Source organism: Rhagoletis pomonella, unplaced genomic scaffold, assembly GCF_013731165.1.
Source record: "Rhagoletis pomonella isolate Grant_MI unplaced genomic scaffold, Rhpom_1.0 Rhpom_scaffold_00001, whole genome shotgun sequence".
Classification (NCBI taxonomy): domain Eukaryota; kingdom Metazoa; phylum Arthropoda; class Insecta; order Diptera; family Tephritidae; genus Rhagoletis; species Rhagoletis pomonella.
Window position 1 is genome coordinate 47799092 of NW_023458555.1, and position 25887 is coordinate 47824978.

Sequence of the window (25887 nt, forward strand, 5' to 3'; positions counted from 1 at the left end):
GCACCCATTCGAATCAGTTATGAAACATAGGAGAAAATTGTTCCCAACTGATTCAAGCTCAAAATGAATTTCACAATTATCCGAAATTTTCCAAGCTTTCGTCGAAAAAAAGTTCAAATTTTTTGCGTTCTTCCGGATTTTTCAGTTTTCCACTTAAAATTTTCTATTTTTCCATTCGAATGCCATTCCGAAGGAATTGCACACAAAATTTAATACAAAAAAATCAATTTTCGATCTTTCCAATTTTCCGACTGCCCCGGAGGGGTTTCCCAAAATTTTCTTTCGTAAAAACCCTTTCCCCTGGCATTTAAAAACAACTAAAAAAAAAATTAAGCCAAATCGGTCCAACCGTTCTCAATTGATGAATTACTATATATTTTTCACACCATTTTTATATATATAGATTGTTGGTTGTTTTATGCCTGAATTATAATGGAAGTAACGGAACGGAGTGAACTGTCACTTAATTATCTATTATTATAATGCACTTGAACGCAAACGTAAGCATCTAAAATCAATAGATACTTACGAATTCGCCGGGATTTGTTACGATTCGCCTTGATTATTATAACCAAGTGTGACGAATACTGCGGCAACGCGAAGCGAACAACGAGAAATAGGCAGAATGTTCGAGGAATAACGTAGAATGTTCCACAAAGAGAAACGTCAAGTTGGATGAACACTGCGAACAGCGAGAGAAAGAGAATGAGCGATAAACTTCAGAACGTTCTAGAGTTGCCATAAGTACGAGCGCAGGTATATAAGGGCGCCGCCACAGCGAAGTGGGTCAGATACAAGTCAGCAAGCTACAAGTAAAGCGAGCAGAGAAGTGAGTTGCGAATAAGCAAGCTATAAATTTAATTGTGTTAACAAGTTTAGTAAAGCGTTGTTATTGCTTTAACAAGTATTGTAAAGGGTTTCTACTGTATTAGCAAGTATTGTAAATTGTTTGTTGTACAATAAAGTTAATTGTACTACAATTTGGTCATCGTTAGCATTTATTTAACAATCCAGCGATACGAGCCGGAAGATATTTGGGAAATCCCTCAAGGTTTCGAGGATAATCGTAACACTGGCATGAACGAAAGACACAAGATCACGTAAGAACAAGAGAGTGAAAAAAGTCGATTTTTTTAGCGGGTTCTACGCCATCTTGTTTCACTGGGAAACGACCGAAAAGTAAACAAAGCAAAGAAAACAACGAAAACCAAAATTTGCCAAAATTATTGTCAGCCACTTTAAACGCACAATTTAGGTAAAATGATGCATCAAAATGCTTTAAAATGTGTTGTCATGTTGAATTAACTCTTCTTTACTTGAATAAAAGTGTAAAATAGTGGTGCTTATGATGTAAACAAACGCTCAGCTGACGAACCCGCTTTCGCAAACTTTTTTCTCAAAACCAGTTACAAATACGACGTCGCGTTCTTACGTGATCTTGAATTTTTGGTTCATGGTAACACTGGCTACACACGACGAACATATCCGGGCACATGTGCGCCAACATGCTCGCTGTCGTTTGCTACAGACGGTGAGCGGCTCATAAGTGATTTTGTACTCAAAGCGTAAACAATGAAATGAAAGACGCGGATGATGCAATTGAAATATTTATGACTTAGGTTTTTTTATGTATGTGTTACTTAAATTTATTTATATTTTATTTGTATGTATGTATATACATATACATATAGTAATTTAGTCTCATTTATCAAAAATTCATTAATGCACATGGCTTGGATGCATTTATCCGCGATGTGCACACTGCAAGCATCAACACAAAATGAGGTTGTTGTTTTTGTTTCCAATGCGATGCTCGCAAACCACGCTACAAACGACGAGCATGCTCGCTGAAAATAAATTCGCCTTGGTATAAATTCTAAAGCTCGTCGGCGATTTCAAGCATCCGTTGTTGGTTACCCCAGCAACCGAGGCAATCGGAGATCGTCGTGTCACACGTACTTGGTGTCGGTTCGTGTTGATGGAAAATCAAAAATTTTTGCACGTTTTGTATATAAACTTTTCATCCACAACTTTTTCTTTTTAGTCTTTCTTTTTTTTTCTTTTTTTCTAATAAAACTACTGCAGTGGCAAGTAGCAAAAAATCGTCATCCGATGAAGACATGTTTACGTCCGCCCACTACGAAATTTTATTGCAAATGGTGTTGACTAGGGATGGGTAAATTCGATATTCGAAGCTTCGAGATTCGAATTTTAATCGAATTTTCGCTCCGAAATGGCGAATTTTTGAAATCGAACTTTGAGGTGCTAAAATTCGGATAAAATCGAACTTTTCTAGAAAAAAATCGAATTTCGTCTTTATTTGCAAAAAAGCAACTCTGCGACTTTTTGACTAAATTTGGCGTCACTCTAGATGGCGCCACGTTTGACTTAGGAATGCAAGTCAAAAAAAACATCGACTTTTTTCTAATGCATCGATGTATCGTATATAAAAATCGATATTTTCGATGCATCGAATAAATTGAAAACATACAAGAAAATGGAACAATCGGACTTACAGCCCTATTCCGGTTTTGCAATAGAATGACAATTGATCATCCTTCATTGTCGTGATTTTGTCATTGTCGTTGCACGTTGCTATTCCTAACAAAAAATGACATGGTGAAAAGTTCATTGTTGTAGAAACAGCTGGTCAACGCTATTATTTGCAAAAGACTTATTCTGGGTGCATTGAGACTTATTCTAGTTTTCGTACGAATCGAAAATTTCAAATTTTTGTATAGTAAATGATAGGAAAATTTCAAGATTTTCGATTCGTACGAAAACAAGAATACGCTTCATTGTTTTTTTTTTATAAATTTTAACAGAAAACGATATGGTTTGTGTGGAGCTTGGGGCTTTTCCAGCTGATTTTAAAAAAGACATAGCAAACCTTAAGGAAAAACTTCGTGAAATAGTTAATAACTGGGGCATCAGCGATGATCAGATAATAGCATTTGTCACTGACGGAGGAGCCAATATCAAAGGCGCAGTGAAACAAGAATTTGGAGAGTCGAAGCACGTAACCTGTTTTGGTCACACTATCAATAATATTGGTCAAGCGATCATTCAAAATAACAATGACGATGCTATCGACGATGATGAAAACGAAACGGAAGGAGGCACGCTAAAGGATCTTTTAAAAAAGGTAAAGAAAATAGTAAAGTTTTTTCGAACGAGCGAGGTGGCTGCGAAAAAGTTGAGAGATTACCAAAAAAGCAACGGTCAGTCAAACTTAAAGCTGATTCAAGAAGTGAGAACAAGGTGGAACTCTTGTTTTGAAATGCTGGAACGTTTTATGACATTGTCTACATGTATTGCACAAGTAATTCTTCAGCTACAAATGGATAAGAACACGAGGGCCCGCACGCCTAATATGGTCACTGCTGAAGAAGTGGACGCTCTTAAAGAAGTAACGGATATTCTTAAGCCTTTGCATGAAATTACAAGTGAACTCTGCGGTGAAAAAAATGTAAACATAAGCAAGTGCATTCCATTGGTTGCAGGATTAAAAAAGGTTAAAGAAATAATTAGTAAATTGTTTCTAGAGTCATTTTGTACTTTTAAGATGACGTAGTAGACGTTGTAGACATTAACCAATAGATGAACAAAATGATTAATAATGAATTTGGCTGTAAATAAATCTAAATCTATATTTTACAGGCAACAATGATCATCGAACCGACTACAGCAATAGGCAAAATAGCAAAAGACGTCCTGTTGACCGAGGTCCAAAAACGTTACGCAAATTTGGAGGCGGTGGTTATTTACGGTGTGGCAACAATACTTGATCCAAGGTACAAGAAGGCTGCCTTCGAAAACTCAATCTACTGTTCGCGGGCTGCTGCTTTTATTGGTACATTAGACAAATACCTATTTATCATAAACAACTATTTCTGTTTTTTAAACTTTGAATAGGTAACTTATTAATAACCAGCCAAACCCAAAGTAATGAATCTGTGGAAAGTATCGCTGAGCTTCAAACATCGGACGAAGGAGGCATATGGTCACATTTAGATCAAAACATTAGCAACAGTCAATGCAATAGAAGTAACGTTTCGGAAATAAATTCGGACCAGCTGCGAGCTTATTTAATCAGGCCAGCTGTTTCTCGAAAATTAAACAAAAACCCTTTAACAACTTGGCAGGCGTTGAAAAATGATTTTCCTTTGATTTTTCCAATTGCCCAAAAACATTTGTCAGTTATGGCAACGTCAGTCCCATGTGAGCGACTATTTTCACATGCTGGACTTATAGCAACCCAGTTGAGGAACCGTCTCTCACCCGAACATTTAAATATGTTAGTATTTTTGCGGTCAATTGAGGAAGAAATGTGGGACATATGAGGCTATTAGCGCAAGACTTGGTCTTGGTCTGTACAACCACTCTTACAGTGGCCGTAAAAATAATAGCACTTCAATATTTGGACATGTTTTGACTTAATTTTAAAATATTATATATGTAAAATTCAACAAAATTTCCAAATTAAAAAAAAAAGTTGGGTTGGCAGTTTCAATTTTGGTATTATAAAATGCAAGTTTGAAGTAGCTACAAATTGAAAAAGTTTGAAATTTTTTTTGCATATATGATATTTGTTGGGGAATGAACTACATATATTTTTTATAAACAATTTATGAACATTGAACCAACAAAAGAAAATGAAGTCAAACATGTCCAAATATTAAAGTGCTCTAATTTTTATGGTCACTGTAGATCCAAAATTTTTTTTTCATTCAATTGTTGATTTTTTAGAACTATGTAAGTGGTACAACTTAGTTATTTCCAGTGTTCTATTTCGATAAAAATTCTTCAAAAGTGATGGAAACTTTAACGAATTTTGGATATGTATTCTTATTTTTCTCAGTATAAATATTGATACATTGTTTTAAGGAAAAATGATTTAAATGAAGCGTATATTTTTTTTATTGAATCTTGTGCAAACGGTTGAAAATATAATGTTTGCGAAATGTGTGAAACACAAATTTAATATGTAATTATCTATGTATACAACCTTGTGGTCAGCTGTTTAAGTTAAATGACATTTTGACCAGTTTTGGCTATTTTTCTTTTGGTTGTTAAACGTTTATAATTGTTCTATAAAAGTCTAGCACATTACATAACCAGCACCATATAAACCCACATTTCAAACACTTAACACATTTTAACCAGCTGACCTCAAGGGTATATAAAAAATATAATAAAAAATGTGATTTTAGAATTACTAAATTAAAGTACATAAATGCTATATATATGTATACATATGATGTACCTGTGTAATCTATAATAGGACTGTTCGGGATATTGTAAAAATGGTCTTGGCTTTGTATTTGCATTTGCAAATTATATACTTGCCACCATGGTAACCGTTGTGAATTTACAAATGCGCCGAAATATGCAAATGCAATACCATGTGCACATGATCTTATGGTCACTGCTGAACAGACCTATTATTTTGTTCCTTGTTTACTTAAAGATCTCGCCTTAAAAAGCAAAATCATACATTGTCATTAAATGTAAGAGGTTTTTATTCGTTGTATAAGTATAAACATAACAGAACTATGTAAATATGGGCGAATTTCCTTTGTATTTGTAAAGAAAGAACTTAGTTTCTATACATCTACATTTGTTATTTCTTTTAATTGATATAAAAAATACATGATATATTTGATAAATATTTAAATTTTTATCTGATGCATTTTTGAGATATTTATGATATTTGAGAAAAAGATATTTATTTTTTTTTTGTTGTGAAGGCTAAAGCCAGTTTCAAAAAGCAATTTAAGTGAAAAATGATTTTTTCATTTAAATTTAATATGGGAACTGACAGAAAAGATAATAATTTTTCACTTAAATTGCTTTAGTGAAACCGGCAGTACGGATAATTAATCACATTAATGTAAGTTCAATTGAATCTCTTTCGATTTGAGGTATCATGCTCTCAAACAAACTTTTAAAATTGCAGTGGAAAAAATTGTTGAAAATTCGAAAAAATTCGAATTAAATCGAATTTGCACCACCCAATTTCGAATCGAATAATCGAATGGTTGGGCAATGTTCGAAATTCGGAAAAAATCGAATTTCAACCCCCACTACCCATCCCTAGTGTTGACGCTTTATGCTTGAGTGTCGCCGGCAGCGTTGCCATTTTAGCCGTTTTCCGGCTAGATTTAGCCGGTTTTGATAGCAACTAGCCGGAGAAAATTCGATCTAGCCGGCAGCCGATTTGTTAGCCGGTTTGTAAAAAAAAGTTAGCCGTTTTTAGCCGATTTTACTATTTGCCTAATTTTCAGGTGCAAAAAGTAAACAAGTTGTTCGAAAGCAATAATGCAGACCCAATGAAGATTTTTAATGAACTCAATGTTTTACTTTCGCATCTATGCTCCCTAGTGGTTATTAGCGCGGACACATTTGATCCTATATGCTTCCCGTTGGAACCATACCTTGCTCCATTTCCTCAGTTTTATCACAGTTTTGAAGAGTATTTAAAAACAAAAGTAAGCACAAACGCTTTTGACCACGAAGCCGAGAAAATAATTCGAGAAAATGGTCGCTATTTTATTATCACTTTAATAAAGGAATTACGCCAACGCCTCCCTACAAATATTGCCACACTAAAAAAAATTTACTTTTTTCGGTTGGAAATGCATTAAGAGTAATTAAACCAAAAGTATTTGTTCATCTACAGCAACAAAAACACAAATATAATGACGACGAAATAACATCTATAGAGATGCAATGGCAACGGTTAACGTTACATACCTGGAGTAATTTAGACTCAACTGTAAAATTTTGGGCCGAAGTTTATCAAATTCGAAATGCTCTAGGAGAAAACCCTTTTGCTGACCTTTGCAACCTAGTTTTTAGTTTTCTTGTTTTGCCTATAAGTAATGCAGAAGTAGAGCGAATATTTAGTTCAATGAATATAATAACAAGTAAGAAAGTCTAAGTTCGGGCGGAGCCGAACATTAAATACCCGGCGCAATTATTAAATATATGTTTTCCACCTTTCCGAAAGCTACCGCTACACGATAAGCCGGGGTGTATCAATTTTGAGTAAATTAGCGTCCTTCAATTTCGAAATATTGAAGTTTCAAGCATTTCTGAAATTTACCGTTATATGAGAAGCGGCCGTTATTTTAGTCCGATTTCAATAATTTTCAACGTTTTGCTTTTATTTGCCAGGCACAATACCCACACCGAGTTTGGTACAAATTGGTGTAGCGGTTACCAAGATATACACATGTAACCATAAGTGGGCGTGGCTACGCCCATTTGCTAAAATTTTGTAATATTCTTATTTTTCGTCTAAAACTCATTGCAAATATCAATTTTGAGTGAATTATCTTCAGTAGTTACTAAAATATCGCAGTTTTCGTTTTTCTGAAAATTACCGTTATATGGGAGGTAGGCGTGGTTATTATCCGATTTTAAAAATTTTCGGCCGTTTGGTATGCTGTGCAAAGGCCAACAACTGTGCAAAGTTTGGAAGAAATTGGTGCAGCGGTTCCTTAGATATACACATAAAACCATAAGTGGGCGTGGCTACGCCCATTTTCCAAAAATGTATAATATTCATATTTTTCGTCTAAAAATTATTGTAAATATCAATTTTGAGTGAATTATCTTCAATAGTTACTAAAATATCGCAGTTTTCGTATTTCTGGAAATTACCGTTATATGGGAAGTGGGCGTGGTTACAGTCCGATTTCGCCCATTTCCAATACCAACCTACCTTGGATTAAGGGAAACCTACATACCAAATTTCGTTGAGATATCTCAATTTTTGCTCGAGTTATCGTGTACACGGACAGACGGACAGACGGACAGACGGACGGACAGACAGACATGGCTTAATCGATTTCTTTTTTCATCCTGATCATTTATGTATACATTTGTCTATATCTATCTCGATTCGTTTTGGCTGTTACAAACAACCGTTATGTGAACAAAATTAATATACCCTTGTGCACAAGTGCGCTCGGGTATAAAAACTAAGCAAAGAAATCCAATGTGCGTTAAAACGTTAAACTCTATTTTATATATAAGATACGGTTTAAAACGTGAAGAAAAATGCTGCCATAATTTTACTGTAGATGACGATCTCTTAAAATTAATGAATTCAGGTGATATATACAATAGTGATTCATTTGATGATGAGGAATATACACTCGATATAAATTAATGGTGTTAACTAGTCTTTCGTTTCTTGCGATTTATTTAAATAAAGCATGTGAAATTTCACTTAAACATTTTAGCCGTTTTTAGCCGCTTTTTTTTGCCAATCTAGCCGGTCGGCCCAAAACGTTCTGGCAACACTGGTCGCCAGGCAAGCTTCAAGCACCCGACATTCAACCCGACACTCACACATGTACTCGTTGCTGGGGTAACCAACAACGGATGCTTGAAATCGCCGACGAGCTTAATGGCTGTTTTCACCCCAAGAACGGTAGTGCGGTTAAACGTAGCAATCAGGGTTGGCAGCTCACGAAACCGATTACGTAGCAGAATGTAGGGTAATTAAACTGCATGTTTTTACACTTGTTTAAATTCTTGAAGTTAAATTTATTGTTCTATAAATTTGTTTGTTATTGGAAAAGAAATTTTTTGATTATTAATAAATACTTTCAACGTGATCAAATAATAAAGAAAATATATTTTTAAATAACAAAATATCATATAATGATATACAGAATACCAGAATCGTAGTAAAAAGTAAACAGAAATCGTATCAAAAGATAAAAATTGGTTGTTATTTGAAATTCATATGCATATTTAATGTTTTAAAGTGTATTTCTGCTATGAAAAACAGCTTCTCATAAAAATACAATCGCCGTTCGGAGTCGGCGAAAAACTGTAGGTCCCTTCGCTTTGTGTGACAACATCAAGGCGCACGCCACAAATCGGAGGAGAAGCTCGGCCAAATACTAACATATGTGTAAGCGCCAATATATTATTATTATTATTATTATTATTTAATGTTTTAAAACAAAATCATAACATTCGAATTTCAATAACATTTGTACTCTTTTAAGTTTTGTATAATATTTGTTTCTTTTACAGTGGCGTTTTCCAAATACCGAACTTATAGAACTAAACACTTTTTGCCACTTACCCTCGCCACTTTCGTTATAAATAAGTGAAAATTTACTTTATTTGCCTCTGTTAAGTCGCTTTTTATCTGCGGCAACGAATCCGTCGTGGAGGTAGCTCGACACGCAGTCATAGTTACCTCTTTGTGCAACTTCGTATCCCTCTCGGATATTGAACCTTCTGTCTGTTATGGGAAAATTCTACCGGTGGTGCCTATTTATGTTGCAGATGTTTTTGGTCAGACGCTTCTTGCACAATTTGCAGTAAGAGTATACAATTAGATCTTGAAGCCATGACCTGTTTACCACATTTTTGGAGTTATAGTGATTTACATTTGGAGTTATAGTGATTACAAATTGCCCATAAGTTGAATGAAGTGTAAAAAGCGTAGAAAAATATAAAAAGAGTAGTGGGGTAGCAAATTTTAAAATTTTTGAAAAATCGTAGCAAAGTGCCAACGCTGGTGCCAATGCAAGCGCTTTTTTTTAACTTGGGATTTACATAGGACAATTCTGCGAAGACAATAGCAATACATTCACACTTTTTACAAATACATTCACACTTCTCTCGATGACGAGAAAAAGATGCAAACGAATTTGCCAAAAATACTTATTGACGGTGTTGTATGCAATATTGATGGATCGTGATCCATATCTCAAAATTTCTAAGCATTTGTAAGATAGCTTCAAAAACGTATTTTTGCCGGATTTAAGCGCTTAAAAAATTTAGAAAATAAGCAATTTGACACCCTTGTACATAATTACGAATATTTTAACAGAAAACAGCTCAATTTTTGCTTTTATATTAAAATAATAATGATGTTGCAGGCACGAATTTTTCGTGCAAATGAAAATGTAGTAATAGATGGCAAGATTTAAGATATATATTGCTTTTGAACAGCAAAGAGCGGTCTCCATTGGCTATTTATATTCTAACATATGTATCAAGATGTAAACTTTATCTGGAGACGGGCAGTAAACGGGCCTAAATTTAGCCGTCATTCAAGTGAAGAGGCCTACAGGGCACTGTCACACGGTCAGTATTTATTGACGTGATTCAAATATCGCGATATTTATTGACAGTGTAGCATGCAGTAAAATTTATAAAAATTTTGAAATCTGGATCGCGGATCGCGATATTGTCAATAAATATTGAGCGTGTAGCACTTTCAAAACGCTATCCATACATTTCGTCAGTACATCTTGTACTCTCATAATGCGACACCGAAAACGTATTCGCTATGCTTTCGTTCTCGTTATTTAAAACCTTTCAAAACCAATTGAACAAATTTTAAGTAACAGGAAATATTTTAAAATAATTGTGGAATGCATTATCTGCAAATTATTCATACAAAATAAAAATATTTACTTACATCCTAAAAAGCGTTCAGCACAAAAATTATGCAAATACTGACGCGATAAATATTGAGCATGAAGCATTCGTGCGCGACCCATCCATCTATCCATCAGTATGGATCGCGATCCAAATATTATGATAATTCCTGACCGTGTGATAGGGCCCAATGAGAACAATAACTATTTCACATCACCGCTCCATGCCTTGGCCAATCGTTTCTAATTTTCGACCATTTTAATCTACTGAAGTCGATGCTTAGAATTCGCCGATATTTTTTCGGCACCTTTAGTTTTTTCTATTAAAGGTTTCTGAAATTTTAATTGTCTAGTACGGAAATAGCGATTTTCCTTAAAAAAAACTACTGCTGAAAACTAAACCAAAGCTAAATTTATCAACAATGGAAGCCGCAGTAGATGGTGGACCCGAAAATAAAGTGCAAGCTGGCGATAATTTGACACCAGCAGCCGCAGACAGCGAAACGCCTTTTAATGGTGTCCCACAGGAAAATGAGGTCACATCAATAAATGCAAACGGTGACCAAGTACCCGCAGAAAAAATGGATGCCAAAGAAAACGAAGCCCAGTGGTGAGTAGTTTACTTAAGTATACGTGTCTATATATTTAAATGGCTTTATAATTTAATTTAATTAATAATTATTTATTTCTACTTATGAGAGTGTGCATGTACATAAATTGTAATTTACATGTATTTATATATGTATGTCTGTATGTATATCTGTATTAAATAAATATGGTTGCGTTTCTTTGGGAACGTCAAACCCAATATGTAGTAACATTTTTGAATTTAACTCTAGGTCTCACAACCAACCGGCGACTGGAGTGGCAAAAGCCTTTGGTATGCCCCCCTTCGGAGCGCCACTTGGTGCACTTCGTGGCGGACGTGGGGGTATACAAATTATGCCTTTTGGCCGCGGGGGTACACGTGGCGGTGGTGGTAATTTCGGGGGACGAACACCTGGAAACTTTGATCCTAACTGGCAGGGCCAAAATCCGAACGCACCACCAAATGTAGCAAACGGTCCTCCAATGGAACTATGGGTAGAAACTAAGACAGAAGATGGAAAGTCTTATTTTTATCATGCCATAACTCGTGAAACAACTTGGAATAAGCCTGAAGGTCCAAACATTAAAGTAATGACGCAAACAGAAATTGAAGAAATGAATAAAAAGCAACAACAAATGCAGCAGCAACCTCCGCAACAACAGCAACAGCAGCAGCAACCTCAGCAAGTAAATAGCCAAGTCATAGAAGGTGGTGGTAAAATTGGAGATGCTGGGGTTCATACACAAGGTGGCAATGCGGAACCAGCAAAAGAACTACCACCAATGTCCGTCGCACCGCCTATGAAAGCACCAGAGTCATTAACTCAACATCCACCCCCCAATTTGATGTCACAGCCACCACCTACACAGCAGCCACTTGCACAACCACCGCCGAATGTCGTACCAACCGGTGCACCACCACTCACACAACAACCTCCTCCCACTATGCACCAACAGCCGCCACCATTCTTTCCTCCAGGTATGCACCCGCCAAACTTTTCTCAACCCCCTTTCGGTATGCCTCCACCTGGTTATGGTGGCTTTCCTGGTGGGCCAGCACCTTGGGGTATGCACTGGAATCAACATATGCACCCAGGTCATGGGCCACCTGTACAAGAGAAGCCCGCTAAAACTTTAATAATCAAGCCTGGCGTGATTGATCCTGCTGTGATCGCGCGTGCAGCCGAATGGTCAGAACATCGTGCGCCTGACGGACGGCCCTACTACTACCATGCAGGACGGGGTGAGAGTGTTTGGGAAAAACCACAAGCACTCCGTGATATGGAAGCAGCACGTATGGCGGCACATTCAGGCACAACACCACAACAGGCTGTAGCGCCACAAGTTCCGCCTTCCATGCCACCGCATATGATGCCGAATCCAGCGCTAATGCATATGGCTCCTGCAGCGGGAGGCTATGAGCAGGCGATGGCATATAATGCTGCTGCTGCAGCAGCGGCCGCAGCAGCCGCAGCAGCAGCAGCTGCTGCAAATATTAAACCAATAGAACAAACGAAAGCTGCACAAGCTGCGGCATTAGAGAAGGAATCCAAAAAAGCGGCCGAGGAGAAACGCAAGAAAGAGGAAGAACAAAAAAAAGCTGCTGCACCAGCTGCGAAGCCAGTGGATAAATCAAGGCCCATATCGAGCACGCCCATCGCTGGTACGCCATGGTGCGTCGTTTGGACGGGGGACGCACGAGTTTTCTTCTACAATCCTTCAACACGCACATCTGTGTGGGAAAGACCTGACGATTTGTTAGATCGTGCCGATGTTGATAAAGCTGTCAACAATCCACCAGAACAACTAAAGGCAGCCGGAACGGCGCCAGCGGAAAAACCTGTGGAAAAGGTCGAGATAGAGAAGAAGAAGGAGGTGGAAGTTACTGAGGAAGAGGAAGATGATGAACCAGAAGACGACGAAGTCATTAAAATACGCACTGAATCAGAGTCGAGTGTGGAAGAGGTGCCGACGAAGAAAACTAGATTATGTTAGTAGAAATGCTTTTTAAATTTAATAAATTTTTGATTTTCATTTGTATATTGGTATCGCAGCCGCAAAGCAAACTAGGAAAGCTGACGCCAATGAGGCGGCCGTCGAAGCTGAGGTGCGTGCAGCAAAAGAGAGAGCCGTGGTGCCGCTGGAAACACGCGTTAAACAATTCAAGGAAATGTTGCGTGAAAAGGATGTAAGTGGAATATTCATTGCTATGTGCACAATTTTATCGCGCGGCCATACATATACTAATTTTTGGTAATTTTCTTTTTCAGGTATCTGCTTTTAGTACTTGGGAAAAGGAGCTACACAAAATTGTGTTTGATCCTCGGTACTTGTTGCTGACCTCCAAGGAACGAAAGCAGGTGTTTGAAAAATATGTGAAGGACCGCGCCGAAGAAGAACGTAAAGAGAAGCGTAATAAAATGAGACAAAAGCGTGAAGATTTTCGAAAGCTTATGGAAGATGCAAAGCTACATGGAAAGTTAGTGTTACCTCTTATTTAGTTCTTTAAATTAGGTTGATTCGTAAATCAATTCTTAATATTTTCGTTAACCATTTACACAGATCCTCATTCAGCGACTTTTGCCAGCGGTATGGCAAAGACGATCGCTATAAGGCTATCGAAAAGGTGCGTGAACGCGAGAGTCTTTTCAACGAATTCATTGTGGATGTGCGTAGGCGGGAAAAAGAGGAGAAAATTCAAAAGAAAGAACAGGTATGTGCGTTTTTAATTAATTGCATGCGGGTTGAGTGTGCGTTTGATTGCTCACGTCAATTTGGGTTTGGGTTGCAGCAAACGTATATCTTAATTAAATATTTAGACATTCGTATACTAAAATAATTGATTGCAAATTTTGTACGTCTCTATTTGTATATACACTTATTATATTGTTAATGCTTCACAGCAAAGTTTATACTTTTTATTTTTTATAAAAATTTTCTTCACTCTAATCTTGAAATTTCAAAACAAAAAATCTACCACTTCTACTTCAACTTGTAAAATTATCATCCTCAACTACAAACGATCAACAAATTATCATCACAACAACAACAAAATAATAGTTTATTTCTACGAATAATGCCAAAAAAATGTGTCATCGTTTAAAATTGGTGCTATCATATTTAAGCGCATGAAAGTTTGTTGTCTCAAAAAGCGTAAAAAGCGCAAACAGATTTTAGGATTTTTATCTGCTGTAGCACTAGAAGTGACGAATCAGATGACACAAGGAAAAACGCAGCAAAATAATTTGTTGAAGCGTATCGTGTAAATGATTCGGTCATGGAGCTGCAAACGACTGCATCAAATCTCATTAAATGGCAACGCATCCATGTACATCCAGCCACCCGCCATCCCAGTGACTTGATTGTTCGTTACTGCCTTCATTCTGTGCGTTCGTATGCCCGCTCGGCTCGGTTTCCCCAAATTGTTTATCTATCTAGCTCGATGCGTGGTGAGTTATTTATATGCAAATTTGAAAGCATTAATACAATAAAAAAGTAAATAAATGCAAAAACAAATCAGTCCAACGTTGACTTCATTAAACAATCAGCAATTCACAATATGTATATCTGAAAATCAACGATAAATCTTGCTGATTTACCCTTCCGCTAGGACCGTCACATGAACGTCTTGAAGTTTTTCGGATGCCCATAATGATATGGTGAATTTTGATGGAGGATGGAGAAGTACACGGCGACCACAAACAAGGAAGACACTACGAAAGGCGTTAGGCAGGCGACAGGGCATGCCAAACTTGCAACACCTAGCTGTCAGTTTAGTTAATGTGGGCGCTCGAGTCTCCAGTCTCTGGTCTCTGAGAGTGGCAGAGCGGGAACTAGAGCGGGCGTGGAAATTGAGCGAGAAGATACAAACAGTATGAATAAAAACTCAATCTAAACTTCATACATTTAAAATTTTTGTTACAGCCACATGCGCAATAAGCGATCAAAAAGCGATATTTCACATTTGCAAAGTAGTGTGTTAACTACTATTTGAGCTATGAGGTTGAAGACCACCAACATTGATCATGCTAATGTTTTATGTAACTTGTGTGTTTATGTTCTTCTAAATTCATAATAACTAGCTACTGCAAGCAGATGTGAAATATTGGTTTATTTACTGTCGAGTTTTACTTTAAGTTCATAATGATATGTCACACGTACATTTACATGTTGTCCGTCAGTCTGCTCTACAGAAGTGCTTACACTCAATGCCGTTCCAATTAATTGCAATAAACTTTCCAATTTTCAGCTTTGCACTGTCGGGCCGTATTTCTCAGTGCACTAATTGAATTCTCTTTCAGCAACAAACGTCGTTTAATCTCTAATCATAAAATGTTCTTTTTCAGCGCAACAAAATATAACTACTCATCTAAGTTATTGTCGTAGCCAATTAAGTTAGTTCATAAGTGCGCCCCTAAAGCCCCTGTTATACTAAAGTCTTATGATATAAGCTGAAATGACAGCAAATGTCTGAAATCGTCTAATCCTTGGTTTTTCAATTTCTCTCTTTGTATCTTCCTCGCCTGCACTCACCGCGTACACCCACATACACACACTGCGAACCTCTTAACAAATTTTAGATACGCAAAGATTTCATAGAGATGCTGCGTGAGCGTTCAGACATGGATCGTCACACTCGTTGGCATGACATCAAGAAGAAATTTGATGCAGACCCTCGCTATCGTGCTGTGGAGAGCTCGGTTTATAGGGAAGAGTACTTCCAGGACTATATGCGTATCATGAAAGAAGAGAAACGTAAGCAGCGTGAGCAGAAAGATCGCGAAAGAGAACGAGAGCGTGAACGTGAGCGAGAAAAAGAACGGGAGCGTGAAAAGGAGCGGGAGCGTGATCGTAAGTCGGATCGTAAGCGTGGACGTAGCGATCGCAGCCGCAGCCGTAGTCGAGATCGTGACCGTGATCGCAGCGATAAGGACAAAGGCAAGGAACGTGAGAAGGACAAGGAGCGCGAGAAAGATAAAGAGAGGGAAAAGGAGAAAGACAAGGAGAAGGACAGGGAGAGGGAAAAGGACAAAGATAAGGGGAAGAATGGCGAACTGAAGAGAAAGCGCGATGAATCGGTAAGTCTACAAATAATTTATTGTACAGTTGTCCCCAAAATAACAGGAGTGCGTTATTTTGACCAGTTTATTTAATGTTTATTATTAGTTTTTTTTTATAAGCTTTTATTTTTATAAAACTCCCGCCGGTTATACAAGAACACCATGCAAATTCACATTTCAAACTTTGTACACAAATTACAATAATTCTGCAGTTTCCTCAAAATTTCTAACTTTTTAATCAGAATCTTAAAAAAATTTGGTGTGCATGTCTTTAATATGTGACACATTGCCATGAAAAAAATTTCCAAAAATCAACGGGATTTTTTAGCAGCTTGAAACTTGCACTTCCTTATAGAACTCCCAGCTATAATGATAATATTTTTTGTGGTTAGACGACATATACACTTAAACTACGCTCAAATTGACGAGCTAAACATGTTAAATGGGCTTGAACCAGTTAAATGAACCAAACATGTTCATAAAAAGAGTTAAATCGCATGCAATTGTTGTTGGAAAATTTAACCAGTTAAATCATTTAACTCGTTTGAAAACCGCAGTTCAGCGCAGAGTTGTATCAGAAAGTTTTCTGCGCCGGCCAATTAGAAATACCCAAAATCTTTCATTTAACACGCCTGCGTTCAAAAAATTTATATTCATTATAAACAAAATGGCGCATATTACATTTGAGCCCTCTAGGATATGGACATCAGTTATTGTGACGTTATCTGCTTCTCTCTGCCAACTAATTTTGAAATTCTGATAATTTTTGATGTCTTCTTTCGTTTTTATCTATGTTCTTTCATTAATTAATTTTAAACGGGTCGCAATTCTGAACAGTTTAGTAGGTTGTGGTCCTTTGGAACAATATATACCCTGTGACAGACATGCCAGTTCATGCCAAAGGGGCTGTAATGGCACAATGCTAAATCGGGACAGAACAGAACTGAGCCTTTATGTTGCTTTATGAATGACAGCAAACGATATTACATACACTCCTTCATACAAATTTCTTGATTTATGAAGCTCGTGCCACACTGGCAGATGGCTTGCCACACCAAGTATTTAAATGAGGGAAAAAATAACAAAAAACAAGGAACTTGTCCGGTATTTTTTAGCTCGAAGGCATCTTGGACTCCATTTGTCTTCGTTGCATTATAAAAGTCAGCGCCCCGAATCTGCTTAAAGGCTGCTTCGAGGTATGTTTCCTCGTACACACATACTTTTTCATGCTTTTTACACAACATTTTCTCCGAAAGCTTACACTTCGCTGCACAAAAGGCAAATTTATACAAGGTGGTGTAACTGGCGAATTTAGATTTTCGCCGCGGTACTTCCTAATGTCAAAATGATGTGTTTGTTGTAATTAAGGCGAATTCATATTACAACAAACACATCATTCTGACCAAGGCGGATCTATAAAAGGTGGTGTTATCGGATCCGCTGATTTCACGGCGAATTTGTACCTTTTGTCAATATCATGTGTTTGTTGTAATTTGGCTTTGTGCTGATTGTCAAGGAGCGTTTAATTTGTTGTAATTTTTGTTTTTGTTCTATTAACACCACCTTGTATAAATTCGCCTTGATTTTGACATTAAGAAGTACTGCGGCGAAAATCTAAATTCGCCAGTAACACAACCTTGTATAAATTCGTCTTGGCCGCACACATTTTGAAGAGTACGTAGAAGTTACAAAAAGTAGTTACGCGAAATTAACAACGACAACACATGATGCTATAATACAAGGTGTTAAGCTGATGCCACGGTGGAGAGAATGCAGAAGGTGGCGCCGATGGCAATACCGCTAATCGGCTCTCAGTGAATTTGACAGAATCAGCGGTTTTGCTCACGTCACAGTCGAGATGACAGCAGTAGTGATGTGCTGAGTCAATACTTTTAGGTATCCAATACTCTCGATACTCGGTACCGAAACGTTTGGGTTTCGAATAAAAGCGCGCATAGGTCAAAGTTATGGAAAACCCGGTTCAGGGGAGACTGGCCTATCAAAACCCGAATGTAGGAGCCAATAGAGCTTTTAATACTGATTCAAATGAAAGATGTATATATGTGGGTTCGAGGCCATAATACAGAGAAACTCTCACTTGTTTGAAGCATTTTGAATCGGACGATATCTTTTTTGTAGGCAGATTCTGTAACCAGTTAGCGACAGATTCTGTAACCAGTTAGTGACAATTTTCGAATCGGTATCAGTTTTGTTGACGTATGATTTGAAATTTTTTTACGTCAATAAGTGCGATATCGATCCGAAACTTGTCGCTAATTGGTTACAAAGGCTTCTTCTTCCGTGAAAGTATTCTTCTTAGCCCTAGATCGACTAGGGTTAAAACTGATAAAATAATAATATTTCTCTGTTTGGTATAAGTTCAAGTGTTTTAGCCGATATCATATAAATTAGTAATAGAAGTTTTTTCGAAACTTTAAATGCTTATAATGGCGAAGGTTTAATGTAAAGAATAAGTATTGGGTACCGATAAGGAAGTATTGGGTACCAAAACCTTTTTTAAGTATTGGGTACCGAAAATTCAGCATATCACTAGACAGCAGTTTTATTTGCCGCTCTCAGTTGTCAACTCTACGGTGACGTCCCGCCAAAATTACTCTCCCGAATTCTGCTGCAATCGGCGCAATCTTCTATTAGCTCTGATCCAATACTTTTCGTGAAAAATCCTGTAAAACTGTCAAACAGCAAAATTACTCTCTGAAGTGAGAGTAAAAAGTTAGTAACAACAAAATGTACGGGCACAAAAAAAAACATTTTTCCTGTAAAAACGTCAACCCGTGATTGCTTGACACTTTTCATGATTTTACCAGAAGAAAAAGTTCGGGTAAAATCTTGCAACTTCATTCTCTACACAACTCTCCAAAAGTCGCTCTCATTTACAGGTTTTTGGTGTACGGGAACATTTTTCCTGCAACTTCCTGCAAGTAAAATCTTGGTAAGTTCATGGAGTACTGGATCAGAGCTACTCTTATCATTCTTGGATGTCACGGTGGAGAGAATACAGATCTATCATTCTTGAGCTGATGCCACATAAAACTTTTGCCTCGCTTTGCGTGACAGATTCGTTTTGACAGATAAGATGAATTGTATGAAAATGCACAAAGCACGCCACATAGATCGTTGAAGCTGCAGCGCGAATCGAAAACATGGCCAACTCCCATCTTTTTGCGCGCTTTGACAATCAGCCGGTTTAATATTTATTTTGTTTCGTCCAAATTCGAGTTTTCATGTAAAAACCATATATGTAATACTTCTATATTGGCAGTAAGCCAACCTTTCAATGTGTAAGCATTCCGAAATCAAAGCGAGACAGTATAGTACCGTTTTTGTCAATGTAATGTGTACTTGAGTGCCGTTTTTGTATATGTGTTGTGTACATGTTTATTTATAAACGTATGTGTTCCTTTTCTTTCGTACGTGTTTATTGATATATCTATACTGTAGTGTTTTCGGACGGTGCTAGCTCTTACTGCCAATATAGGAGTATTACATATATGATAGAAACATAAAACTTAATTACATTGCTGATATTTTTAAAGCAAAATACATAAAAATCCACAGCAATTTTGACGAGTAAAAAAGCAGTACAAAATTGAGTTCTTGGCGTTTATTGTGGCATACCTTTCGCGTTTCGCTGGCAAAGTTATAAAGGCCGGTCCACATAGAACTTTCGCGTTGGCTTTGGCGTTGGTTTGACAGAACGCACGATTAAAGTATGCTTGCTACAATGAACGCTTGGCAGCGAATGATTGGGCTACTAAATGAACATACTGACGACAGATAAATTAATATTTCATATCCATAATTGCATTAAAAACGATATTTCTTGCCCGCACTTATATTTTTAAAAATTGGTCTGCACTTGCCTATCCAGTTTTTTTAATGTTCAAAAAAGCACTTGAACGAGGTGATTTCATAGATGCCTGGAAAGTAACTTCTATAAATCCAGTATTTAAAAGTGGCATTAAGAATAACATTACCAATTATAGACCAATTTCTAAATTATCCACGGTCTCAAAATTATTTGAACTTATTGTGAAAGAAAAAATTTATTTTTTCAGTCAATCGCCTAATCTCCGTTGATCAGCATGGTTTCATGAAAGGTAGATCAACTGTCTCTAACCTTGCAGTGTTTTCAGAATATTGTATGTCTGCTTTCCAAAATCGTGTTCAAGTAGATACTGTGTACAAAGACTTCTCAAAAGCATTTGACAAGGTTAGCCACACAATTTTAATTTCCAAATTGAGCTCTTTAGGATTTCATTCCACCCCTTTAAAATGGTTTAAATCCTATCTCTCCTCTCTCGGAAATGTGTTGTTAATGTTGATGGTGTGTCATCAGCCTCTTTCATTGCGTCCTCTGGTGTTCCCCAGGGAAGTATACTGGGTCCTCTACTCTTTATAATTTTTGTTAATGACATTTCTAGTTGCTTTAACTACTGTAACTTTCTTTTGTATGCTGATGATTTAAAGATATACTCAGCGATTGCGAGTTATTCGGACTCTCCAAATCTTCAATCTGATTTAGATAACGTCGATGCTTGGTGGAAAATAAATAAGTTAAGATTAAATATAAGCCAGTGTTTCCATGTCTCTTATTCTAAATCTCGTTCTTCTATTCCTACCTCCTATCACATTGATGGGTATAGGTTATCCAATCCGAGTGAAATTATTGATCTTGGGGTGGTTTTCGACTCTAGGTTCTCCATTCAAAGTCATTTAAACTACACTTGCAAAGTCGTGGGCTGTACTAGCTTTTATTCGACGTTTCAGCTCAGACTTTACTGATCCCTATACTCTAAAGGTGTTATATACTTCGCTTGTGCGTTCTAAGCTAGAATTTGCTGCTTTTATATGGAGACCATATTATGCATGTCATATTAGTAGGCTCGAGCGTGTCCAAAAAGTCTATCCGCTATGCTTTACGTTCTCTGAAATTTTCTGAGCCAATTCCATCTTACAGAGGTCAGTGCATGCTCATTAATCTAAAATCGTTGGAAAGTAGAAGGACCATTCTCTCCCTCACTTTCGTTTATGATCTAATAAATGGGATGATCGACTCCCCATCTCTACTCGCAAAAATTAATTTCAATATTCCGCAGCGCAGTCTGCGGAATCATTATTTTTTCTGGTTGGGCACGGTCAAAGCAAATTATGCTTGTAATGCTCCGATTCGGAGAACTTTGAAAGAATTTAATTCGCTTTCAACTCTCAATGGTCTTGACTTTTCTTACACAAAATACTATTTTAAAATGTTATTAAATGAATTATTTAATTAGTCTTAAGTGCTCTCTAATTTTCTTTCTATGTAATCTGTAAGAATTATAACACTTTTCTAGATTAAAACGAATAAATAAATAAATAATTAGTACTTTTTCTAGTACTTTAAAATGCGTGACCGGAATAGACCTGCCGAAAAAGTGAGGTTAACCGCCCTATTCCCACAACACTGACAAAATTCATCATATGGCTATTGTCACAATTACTGCGCCTAAAACACAATATAAACATTAGCTCTGATCTAGTACTCCATGAACTTCCAGGATTTTACACGAACTTGCAGGAAGTTTCAGGAAAAATGTTCCCGTACTCCAAAATCCTGTAAATGAGAGCGACTTTTGGAGAGTTGTGTAGAGAATGAAGTTGCAAGATTTTACCCGAACTTTTTCTTCTGGTAAAATCATGAAAAGTGTCAAGCAATCACGGGTTGACGTTTTTACAGGAAAAATGGTTTTTTTGTTCCCGTACTTTTTGTTGTTACTCACTTTTTACTCTCACTTCAGAGATTAATTTTGCTGTTTGACAGTTTTACAGGATTTTTCACGAAAAGTATTGGATCAGAGCTATTGTTTCGCCGTTGTCACTTACTCAGTAGGTCATAACAATAAAACTGACAATTGTCATACGACAGCTAAAATAAATTTGCGGGATAGTATTAGGCGCAGTAGTAAAGGTCAATAGTCCGCTGTGTTTTGTCAGTGGTGTGGGAATAGGGCTGGCAAATTTTCTGTTCGCGTACTGTTTTGGATATTTTTCTCTTGTGAGAGAACTGGTGACATTTCGCCGGAATTTTGCTGTTGGTTGGTTTTTACTGGAGATTTTAAACGAGCGCACCTATTATTACACCATGGTGCATACGATTTAAACATTTTGAAGTCTCTAAGTAATCCGTATGCGTTAATAATTGCATTTGTTTACTCATTTCCAGTAAAATCCAGTAAAAGTTTTTACGAATTTTGCAAAGTAGGGGAAATTGAGATAGCGAAAAATGACAGTTGAAGTTGCAAGTTTTTACTGGATTTTACTGGATAAATTTTCCCTTGTTAAAATTTGCCAGTACGAAAAACAGCTGGACGCATGTTGCTGGATGAAATTTAAACTAATAAGGAAACGTGGGTTTTTATTGTTGAAATTCACAAACTAAACCTATTTAAATATAAAATATATTCAGCCCTACTCTGCATTTCGACTCGAATCGAAATTTTCTCCGTTTGGCAACTTTGGTATTCTGCGTTCCGTTTCCTTTCGATCAATCTTCGAAATTTACGATTATACCTATTCTACATTTCGATCGTAGTTCCGTTTTTCTAAGTTGCAAATTTGTTGACGGAGAACGTTTCAATTGTTATTTTCGTGGGTTTAAATAATAAAATTTTATAAAAAATTTAAGTAAAATATTCTGTGCATGATTGTAATAGTCATCATAAATGAATTTTCTCGATTTCTGTGTTTTCGCGAGCGGTAATACGGGCAATACGAAAAATTGGCTCAAATAACGGCAACCAAAAGGGATATTGCGCGACGTTTTCAAAGTGAAAGTCCAGGCGTTTTTGTTTACATTATCTATAAATAAGACTGTGAAATGCACTGAATTCAATTTATTCTTTTTATAAAAAATTACTAGATGTATGCACATAATACATACATACATAAAATGTGAAGTTACATAAAAAAGATGTTTTTATTATTGCACTCGTTTTTACCAACTTTTTAAAAAGAGGTGCGTATGTTGCCTCGAATTCGATTTGCTATGGAAAGATAAGCTTTGTTCTTCCCCTCCTCCTGACGGCTTTCAAAATGGGATTCATTTGCGTTCAAATCTTCCAACTCTGTAGTAAATACAAATGTTGTGGAGTGCTCAAACAACGTTTATAATTTCACTGACTTTAAGCGATGAGTAATACAGTTCAAGATGAATTCCTTATGACTCTTCCTTCACTCATCTGAAAAAGATCAAACATGTCCCTAAATCTCCGAGTTTCAACTTCCGCATCAGCAATCTGGGACTCGTTCTTCTCTTCAAGCAATAACGCCGCGGCTATGGATTTCATTCTTATAATTATGTATCCACTTAAATTTTGTTTTTAAATTACAGTGATGCTAGGTATATTTAGTTATTTTAAAATATTTACAAACTTTAACTTCATATGCTGCTTGAGTTTGGTGGTAAATATTTCTTTGTTTTGTTTCGATTTCACACATTCCTAGGCAAACAGCTGATTTCGAAAGATGTTTTCTCTCTTCCTCTTCTTTCGTTTCGATCGTAACGCAGAATACCTAAGTTCGATTCCAGCGGAGCGGAATGCGGGAACGTAATCGAAATGCAGAATAGGGCTGATTGTTTTATTAGGAAGTTCCTGCGAATTAAGCAACGAATTTATCAGCTGTTCATGAAACTTGCAAATTATTACTGGAATAGCGTTAGCGTACTTTTTTGTAAGTTTTGTCTATGAGAGCAAATTCTTAGAAATAAAGTTACTGGAGAGTTGCTGGCAAGTTACTGGATAATTTTTAAACAAACACAACTAATATCATGAAGCAGACATTCGCACAAAACAAATTGATACAAAAACTTGATTTTGTTTTTTTTTCGAATTTTTATTGGTAATCAAACAACGGTCAAAGTTAACTCCAAATGTTCAATGTGGACGATTGTGTTTTCCAAAAAGCTCTATTTAATTAACAAGTTAAATGGGACCAATTTGAACGTAATATTACATTCACTATATTTTAGGACGAGGAAGGCGAGCATCATGACGAAGAAGATGCGCACTCAAACAGCGAGGATGATGAAGCGGAACGTCTACAAAAGGAGCGTGAAAAGCAGTTGCGCGCGGAACAAAGTATACGGGAACGTGAAAAGGAAGTGCAGCGCACTTTGGCCGGACATCTGCGCGACCGTGATAAAGAGCGGGAACACCACAAGCGGGATGAAGCCATTGGCCACTTTAATGCGCTGCTCACGGATTTGGTACGCAATGCGGATCTAACTTGGAAAGAGGTCAAGCGGCAGCTTCGCAAGGACAGTCGCTGGGAACTAATCGAAACTTTGGATCGAGATGATCGTGAAAAGTGAGTTGGAAACGCTTCTGCTATAATTTAGCGGAGTTCCTTAATGTTAAGCACACTTTTTTCCCCTTGATATTAGAATTTTCAACGAACACATTGACACACTGATGAAGAGAAAACGCGAAAAATTCCGTGAGATGCTCGATGAGTTGCCGTCGTTAGAGTTGACGAGCTCTTGGAAGGATATTAAAAAATTAACTAAGGATGATCCACGTTATCTTAAGTACAACAACTCGGATAAGTGTGAACGTGAATTCCGTGATTATATTAAAGACAAAACGCTAGCGGCAAAGACGGCGTTACGTGAACTGCTACAGGAATGTAAGTTAATTACACATAAGAGCAGCGAAGTAGTTAAAGAGAATCCCAACCATCTTAAGGAAATACAAGATATTCTGAAGAATGACAAGCGGTGAGTTTACTTTAATTTTAAATTTGTTTTGATGGTTTAATTTTTAACATAAAAATTAAATGTAGCTATTTGATTTTGGATCACATGGAAGAGGAGCGCACAACAATTATTGTGAATTATTTAGAAGAGTTGCATAAGCGTGGTCCGCCGCCACCACCAACTGCTTCTGAATCGACCAGACGCAATAAGTAGAGTGAAATATTAAGTGGAAAAACACCAATAATTTCTGGCGTAATAACATTTTTATGTGATGTTACAGCCATTTCTGCATTGCATTAATAATTATAATGCAAGGTTTTTTTTTAATTTACTGATTAATTATTATAGATATAACTAGTAGATTCAGCAATAAAATGTGAGTAAATTGAGATCCCAAAATTGTGCTTTTTCTTTGGTTTAAGTATTTTGTTTTAAGTATGGGCAAGAAACCTTTTTTTGGAGGTGTAAACCCATTTTGGTTGAGGGCGTTTTCCAAGTTTAAATGTAACACTTCAAAAGATTCCAGCTTCACTAAATTTTCATAAAAGCATTTAAAGGATTTTTCACAAAAACAAATGAAAAAATACAGAATTAGAAGTAAGGAAAATTATCGTATTAGTTTATAGTAGGGATGTTGCGAATGTGGAATTTTAGACATCCGCGGATGCGTATGTGGATGTCTAGTATTTTTAAGAAATAGTTAACGTATAAAGAACTCGATGGCTGAGTGGGAAGATCGACCTATCTCGGCAGCCAGTTCGAAAACGCTCTATCTCAAAAAACTTTTCAAGAACGCCCTATTTCAGAATTTAATTGAAAATCTCAAAATTCGGTTCAAAAACGCCCTATCCCACTTCAAAATGTATTGAAAATATGCTGATATAGGGCGTTTTTGAATCGGCAGCTGAGATAATAATTGTGAAGCAAGAGGAAATTATACAGAGAAGAAGACTTCTGAGGGAACTGCGAGACAACAGTTTTTTGACAGTTTTTACACGTTTGCAATTCGGGGTGGTGTTCACAAAACTGCAGCTGCTCCTGTGTGGTGCATTCATATTTTCCA

General features: G+C 36.9%; 1 protein-coding gene across 2 annotated transcripts in view; it reads left to right on the forward strand.

Moving 5' to 3' along the window:
* The window catches only part of LOC118745300 (transcription elongation regulator 1), a 26188-nt gene extending 1150 nt beyond the window's left edge, over positions 1-25038 (forward strand). The window contains exons 1-9 of one of the 2 annotated variants that reach the window (XM_036478833.1): positions 10684-11028; positions 11258-12996; positions 13061-13194; positions 13277-13485; positions 13569-13719; positions 15587-16084; positions 24099-24436; positions 24513-24845; positions 24911-25038. In XM_036478833.1, the coding sequence (XP_036334726.1) occupies positions 10841-11028; positions 11258-12996; positions 13061-13194; positions 13277-13485; positions 13569-13719; positions 15587-16084; positions 24099-24436; positions 24513-24845; positions 24911-25037 (3717 nt within the window). In that variant the 5' untranslated portion in view covers positions 10684-10840 and the 3' untranslated portion in view covers position 25038. Of the gene's footprint in view, positions 1-10683; positions 11029-11257; positions 12997-13060; positions 13195-13276; positions 13486-13568; positions 13720-15586; positions 16085-24098; positions 24437-24512; positions 24846-24910 lie in introns of those variants that run through there. The other variant, XM_036478829.1, reaches the window with a different exon arrangement.
* The last annotated feature ends 849 nt before the right edge of the window (positions 25039-25887 follow it).